Below are 7,414 nucleotides of genomic sequence, written 5' to 3' on the forward strand. Positions count from 1 at the left end.
CGCCTTCCGCGCTGCATCGTCCCCTGCGCCGGGGGATGCGACCGCTCGGAGGAAGGGGACGCCCCGGGTCTCGGCACCTGGGAAGCCGCCGCGCTCGTCCCCGCTGATGGGTCCTCTGTGTGTGTGTGTCTTTCAGAACCGCCCCTCGCCACGCCAAAATGCACCGAACAACCAGAATCAAAATAACCGAGCTAAACCCCCATCTCATGTGCGTGCTCTGCGGCGGGTACTTCATTGATGCAACAACCATCATAGAGTGCCTCCACTCCTGTAAGTACGATCGGGCGCTCCGCGTTGTTCCCCCGCCGCTTCCCACCTTTCCCGGCATCCTGGGAACACACACACACACACACACACACACACACACACACACACACACAAAAACCCAAACAAAAAAAAACCCAACCAAGCTCAAACCCCCTGAGATGTCCGGGACCACCGCCCCTCCGCCTCCCCGACGGGCTGGGAAGTCAGTGGCCCGGCTGCGGTGCAGTTTTTTCTGACGACTGCCCTACGGTCTTTGTTAAAGTAATAATATATGTACTCTAAGCGTCTCCTTTTCATGGTAATTGCCGCTTATTTGGGTATTTGTTTAGCTTAAGCAGCGCGTTGCTGACAATGGACGATTAGCTGTAGCTTGCATGGTTTAGAAAATCGCACCTCGATCTGTGCATATCTGTGCGGTCACCTACGACCATCACTAAAAGGCTTTCGTGTTTGATTTCCAGTCTGTAAGACCTGTATTGTGCGTTATTTGGAGACCAGCAAGTATTGTCCTATCTGTGATGTCCAAGTTCACAAAACTCGACCGCTTTTGAATATAAGGTAGGAGAGAGATGCAATGCGACCCCGGAATTCCTTGTTTTACTTTATATGGGCAGACCAGCGGTAGTCGTGTCGATGTTATCTCTTCGTCTGCAATTTAAATCTGAAAGGACTTGTCAATTTACAAGCTAACTCGTGTGTATGCTCTTTCTTTGGAGTTTAGTCATTGATGGAAATTGAAGATTTCTCTGGATGCAACACAGAAAGTTTTTGTAGGTCTTTTTTGCATATGCTACCGGACGCTTCTTCCCTCTCTCCCATTCCCATGTGTACCATCCCAACAGGTTTTACCTCCACTTTCTATTTCTCTCAGAGATGCTTCACTTCAGACCTAGTTCCATAGTCATGAAAACTCCTGCTTGAACTTTTCAAGCTAAGAGGGAAAAGCCTTTAAAGCATGCTTCTCATTTGAGAAATATTTTTGGGTGACTGTTACTTTTTACTCTTCATTTTCTAGGGAGGGCATGTAGCTAAGGCCTTCCTTCAGTCGGGAAGAATTATTTTTAAGTTGTGGCAGGACAGATGAGTTTTGTTTTATGGCAGCATTTAGAGCACTGTTAGTTTGATTACAAGCTCTTGTAAGTTAACTTTTTATGACTAGCCTCCCACTTTGTAGAAGATGCCCCATTGTTGTGAAACATTACAAATTAGGAGCTGCCACTTGGATTAAAATATCTCTTAATCTGCTTAATTTAATGTTTTGGGATTGCTCTTTTTTCAGGTCAGATAAAACTCTCCAAGATATTGTATACAAGCTAGTACCAGGCCTTTTCAAAAGTAAGTAGTTAAACTGGATTTTTTCTTAAGAGCAGAAAAACAAAAGCAGAGCTGCTATCCTGTGTCAGTACCAGGAGTTCCAGATTACCTACTAAAAGAAAAAATTATGTTTTTCCATCTAGATGAAATGAAAAGAAGAAGGGATTTTTATGCTGCTCATCCGTCAGCTGATGGTAAACTCTTCTCATCTGTAACTTTAATAAATGTACCATTGACCTAGACGATTTGCTGTTTCCTTTTTAACTTATTAAATTTAAATTACGTATTACCATGACAAAACTTTAATAAGTAAATTCAGCATAATAGAAGTTGATTGTTTTAACAGTTAGGTAGCTTTAATTCATAATCTTACTATGGAGATTTTTTTTTCCTGTTACTGACAATTGCCATTCTTCCTGATTTGAATTTCAAAATGTAAATTATTGTGGAAATTTCTGCGCAGCTGCCAATGGCTCTAATGAAGACAGGGGAGAAGTGGCTGACGAAGACAAAAGAATTATAACAGACGACGAGATAATAAGCTTATCCATTGAATTCTTTGACCAGACTAGGCAAGTTCCAGAATGTTTTATATTTACCTGACTGATAGCTGCTATATTTATTACTTGTAGTAATTGTTTCATTTTTTTCTCACAGACTGGAACGAAAAGGAAATAAGGAGAAAGAAAAATCAAAGGAAGAGGTAAATAACTTTTCCTTACTCTAGAAGAAACCTAATGTACATACAAACATCTCTGGGGAAGGTTTGTGGCTGAAAAAAAGTACATAGGTATCTGTACTTAGAACAAAAAGCAGCACACCTCCTGTTATGGCACTAGGTGCAGAAGAGGTCAAACATCTTCATACCAATGTGTATGTAAACAAATTTAAAAAATAAAAAATACATGTGGTATTACTTTTAAAGTGGAATCTGATATTTTGTCAGATATTGCAACAGATTATTTATTAATTACAAAATTGAATATACATTATATATTCTTAAGATATATTTTGCTGTGAGATAAAAATCTTTATGTATAAAATTAATTGCATTTTTTAATGCTTTCTGTAGAACTGTAATTTATCACTTGTTTCTGTTTTTCCTTCTAAGGCAGAAGAAATTGTCATATTATACTTAATAATTTTATTAAAGTGCATTTTTTTTAAATGACATAAAATGTTAGAATACAGCTTTGGTGAAAGTAATTGCTTGTTCTCAGTAGACTGATTTTCTTTATTATGCTGCCAGGTGAATGACAAAAGATACTTACGCTGCCCAGCAGCAATGACAGTGATGCATCTAAGAAAGTTCCTGCGGAGTAAAATGGATATCCCTAACACTTTCCAGGTAACCTATTGGGAAAGACTGATTTTTTAAATTTATTTTTTTAAATTCTAAGCCTGCTGATGCTTGGTTAGGATGCATTTTCTCATTATAGCCAGTTCCAGCAAGTGCTAACTCCCAATATTTCTGGTGTGTGCAATATGTTGGTGAGGTTATGAACTTTATTTTGAAAATATTTATCCAGAGACTTTGGTGACAGTCTGCAATTTTTTAATGCTGTAAATATGAAGGAGTCAAGCAGTTTCTCCATAAGGTATTTTAAAACATATCTAGTACTTTTGAAAATTCCCTATATATTTTTCAGTTGTCTGATCTATATGGCAGCAAGGCTGCTTTCACCTCAGCACAAACATATGTTGGGGTAAATGCCTGGCTGCTGCTTAATGCGAGGATTCCTGTCTTTACCAGATCGATGTGATGTATGAAGAGGAGCCTCTGAAGGACTACTACACCCTAATGGACATTGCCTACATATATACCTGGAGGCGGGTGAGTATCTCCAGTGTGCCTCCTTCCGGGGGGTGCGGGTCGTGGCGCGGGGGAGGGCGCTCACCAGGGTCTCCCCTTTGCCTTGCAGAACGGGCCTCTCCCCCTGAAATACCGGGTCCGACCTACTTGCAAGAGGATGAAGATCAGTCACCAGAGGGAAGGCTTGAATAATAGCGGGGAGCTGGAAAGTGACTCTGGGAGCGACAAGGCGAGCAGCCCAGCAGGAGGCATCCCCTCCACCTCCTCCTGTTTGCCCAGCCCCAGCACGCCAGTCCAGTCTCCTCACCCCCAGTTCCCCCACATCTCTAGCACCATGAACGGCACCAGCAGCAGCCCCAGCAGTAACCACCAATCCTCCTTTACCAACAGAGCGCGGAAAACATCGATAAATGGCTCCTCGGCCACTTCATCTGGTTGATGAGCCAACCAGGCTACCGCCCCCACCCCTCCTTTATATAGATCTCTCCATGCCATTACAGCTTTATAGATGCTAATCCATGTGACTATCGTCCAAATTGCTTTCTTTTGTAGTGACACTGAACTTGGCTATAAAAGGCGGACTAGGTGACATTCAGGATGGACGTTAATGGAAACGCAGGATTGAAATGTAAATTGTTTTCAGAGGACTGGGAAGCAAACAAAAGTTACACCTTCACCTGTTCTGAGTGATGCGGAATTGTTTCCGTCCCCATCATCTGGACTCGGGAGTCTCCTGAAGTCAATAATACAAATCCCGGGAAGTAGTTTGTTAATCCAGACTAACTCCTCCATTGCGTTCTCTTTGATTGTTATTGTTCTTATGCTGTTTTGTGAACCTGTAGAAAGCAAGTGCTTTTTCATCTTGAAATCCAACGAAACGGAAAGAATATGCATAGAATAATGCATATATGTAGCCATGTCACTGTGAATAACAATTTTTGCGTATTAGCCATTTTGATTCTTATGTTGCATCTTTTACTTCTCTGTTGCTGCGCAGAACCGATCAAAAGAAAAGTAAACTTCAGTTTTACAATCTGTATGCCTAAAAGCGGGTATTACCATTTTATTTACTGACTTGTTTAAATGATTCGCTTTTGTAAGAATCAGATGGCATTATGCTTATTGTACAATGCCATATTGGTATATGACATAACAGGAAACAGTATTGTATGATATATTTATAAATACTATAAAGAAAATATTGTGTTTCATGCACTCATGATATGGTTGTTAAATTTCTAAACTGGTTCGACCCTTGCAGATGCCGCCTGTTTGAGCTTTGCTCATACTGCCAGAAACACTTTGTGTGTGAGAGCTACAGTATTGGGAAAGCACATTCGAGTCTCTGATAGCCTGGAGGCAATTGGCAATCTTAAAAGGAGTTTACTGGCTTTGTCTCTTTTTTTCCAAGTGATATATATTTTACTTTTGCAAATGTTGAAGTGATGCAGTGAAGGAAAAAAAAAAAAAAAGTTAAGGGACATGGAAGTCTTTGTCCTGTTTGATTATCTTTTTATTATTTGGTGTGGTGGGACTGTGTTTTTAAAAGCACACGGAATTGTTATAGAAGCCATAAACTATTTGGTATAAATTTTAAGAAACCAGCAAGTTGCTGGAAGAAGGCATTTTATCTAAATTTGGTTTAATATATATGTATATGGTACAGTACTAACTTCATTAAAATTTAACAGGTACTTTAATATTTCCAATAAATCATGGAGAATGCCTCCTCTTTAATGGCCTGCCAATAGGTGCATTTTATTAGAGGCTTCTAAAGGAATGATTTTTTTCAGTAGAAGGAACTTTTCCACCATAAAATATGAACAGCCCAGAACACTTTTCAGTTTGTGCTTTGCTTTGGTCGAACTTCGTGTGTGTTCATCACCCATCAGTTATACATTTGTGAGGGTGTTTATTCTATATGGATATTGTTTCATGTTTGTACGGGAAAATTGTAGTTAAACATTTCATTGTCTCCAGTCTGCAAAAGAAGCACAATCCTATTGCTTTGTCTTGCTTATAGTCATTAAATCATTACTTTTGCATATAAATTGCTGTTACTTGTCCTGCTTGTTTTTATAGACCAGGTGATTGCAAATCCTCCACAAGGTTATTGCTTATTGATGTATAATGTCTTGTTAAACAAGAGTTGATATTTTTTTCCTGTAGTAAACATGTACAGTTCGATTTCAACAGTAAAAACTTCAGTTTTATATACACGAATAACTTTCATTTATAGCTGATCAAAGAAATAAACAAATAAAAGGGATAATTCATTGAAAAATAGCGAATGACCTTTGTTGATAATGTGGTGTTAAAGGCCAGACATCTTGTTCTCATTGGAAGTCCTTCTGGGTGTGCAAAAGTTTTTAGTGTACAGAACAGTACAGTACCAAAAAAAAGAAAAAAAAGGGGGAGAAAAAAGGGAAAAAAAAGAAAAAAAGCCTAGATATCGCCATGATTTCTTTTGGTTGCCTGCCTCGAAAATATTTGCTGTTCTTTATTTGACTGAATTATTATTGAAAATAAGCAAATGGTGTATTCTCACGTCCCAGTCGGCCACAGATTTTACCCCCTGTCTGTTAAACTTAGCCCGTTAAACTGTTGTGGCTGGGAAGGGAAGAACAGGATTTTTGTGATGGTGAGTGCCAGGTTCTGCCTGTGCTGCTCTGGATTACTTTCTAAAGCCTCCGTGGAACTAAATACGTTCTAATGTAAAGATATCTCTCGATGCAACCGAGTGTCTATCTTGGCATGATCCTCTCAACTGCATGAGTTAATCACACTATACTGGTTGAATTCATCCAAAGACCAACGCTGACCCCGCAGCAGAGGGCTGTACTTCAGCACACTGATCAAATGGCTCTTATTTATACTGAAACTAGCTGATAATGACAATTTCCAGCATCATAAACGGAACTATTCTCGGTCTTTGTAGAGTGTTCGTGAAGCATAAAGCAATGAAACAGGAGTTGGATAATTCCCTGCGAGGTTTATTAAGCCCTTAACAGCGCTTTCGACATCTCCCAATTTGACATCTCCCGTCTGAAAGAAAGAACAAACGCTTTCAGTAGTTCTCTCGCCGAGCTGCAGAAGCCGTCGAGGATGTTTGTGCTGCCATGTGAAACTTTTGTTCTGCTGCTGGCCTTAGGCAGATGGCACTGCGATGCGTATATATTGCTAAGCACAACTGGGAGGACGATCAAAGATAGCATCTTGATGTCCTACTTGAGAAGCTGCTGTGTCAACCTCCCCGGTTTCACAAGATTTTTCTTTGCAGCGACGGAAGGAGCGGGTTTCCTTACAAAGGTATGGAAATCCTCCGCATTTGAGAAGGAAGAACCTTTTCATTATCCGACTTTGCATTTATATAGATGGAAGGATAAAGCCGAAGTCCACGGCGTTTTTCGGACCTTGTTGAACAAGCAATAATCTACCTTTGGGTGGAGGCAGAAGCGGTCGGTGCCAGTTGGAAAATTATGGTTTTCTGTCTTCGTCCGAGCAAATTTTCCGCCCTGGTTCATCTGCCTGCAGTTCCAAGTAGCACTTTTGTGCCCAGCCGGGATGGGGGATAGAGGGTCACGATCCAGCCCCGGGCGAAGCGAGGGAGAGGGAGCCTGAAGCGCTCCACAGGCTTCTGGGGAGGAGAGGCAGAAAAAGGGAGAAGGAACACAGAGTGTGCAGGAAGGGAAAGAAGAGGAGCATGACGAGGTTGCTAAGCCGAACTGTTTGTCCTACAGCACCGAGCATTGCCCTAAACAACCTGCGCCGTTGCCTTTCAGCAGCTGATGCCGGCGGGCGGGCACCGCCGAGGAACTCCCGAAAATCGGCACCGTCCCGGGGGCGGGAGAAGGGAGCGCGGGGCGGGTCCCGCCGCGGCACCGGGGCCCGGGCAGCCCGGAGGGAGCTGCGGGGAGCTCCAGTCCACTCAGAGGCCACGTTCTGCGATTTTCTGCTAGTGAAGGGGGGCACTGAAACCCGAAGGCTGAGGCAGAGCGAGCGGCAGGTCCTTCCAGCCGA

The 7,414-nt window shown here is 41.9% G+C and overlaps 1 protein-coding gene across 1 annotated transcript in view; it reads left to right on the forward strand.

The window, feature by feature from the left end:
• Positions 1–4,326, forward strand: part of LOC104397085 (polycomb complex protein BMI-1) — a 45,369-nt gene extending 41,043 nt beyond the window's left edge. Inside the window, exons 6-14 of the mRNA XM_010007016.1 lie at positions 137–270; positions 729–825; positions 1,547–1,602; positions 1,725–1,775; positions 2,045–2,153; positions 2,239–2,284; positions 2,831–2,929; positions 3,335–3,415; positions 3,504–4,326. Coding sequence (XP_010005318.1) covers positions 137–270; positions 729–825; positions 1,547–1,602; positions 1,725–1,775; positions 2,045–2,153; positions 2,239–2,284; positions 2,831–2,929; positions 3,335–3,415; positions 3,504–3,833 — 1,003 coding nt within the window. The 3' untranslated portion in view covers positions 3,834–4,326. The remainder of the gene's footprint in view (positions 1–136; positions 271–728; positions 826–1,546; positions 1,603–1,724; positions 1,776–2,044; positions 2,154–2,238; positions 2,285–2,830; positions 2,930–3,334; positions 3,416–3,503) is intronic.
• The last annotated feature ends 3,088 nt before the right edge of the window (positions 4,327–7,414 follow it).

The sequence above is a fragment of the Chaetura pelagica genome, unplaced genomic scaffold (genome assembly GCF_000747805.2).
Source record: "Chaetura pelagica isolate M959 unplaced genomic scaffold, ChaPel_1.0 scaffold17, whole genome shotgun sequence".
Taxonomy (NCBI): Eukaryota; Metazoa; Chordata; class Aves; order Apodiformes; family Apodidae; genus Chaetura; species Chaetura pelagica.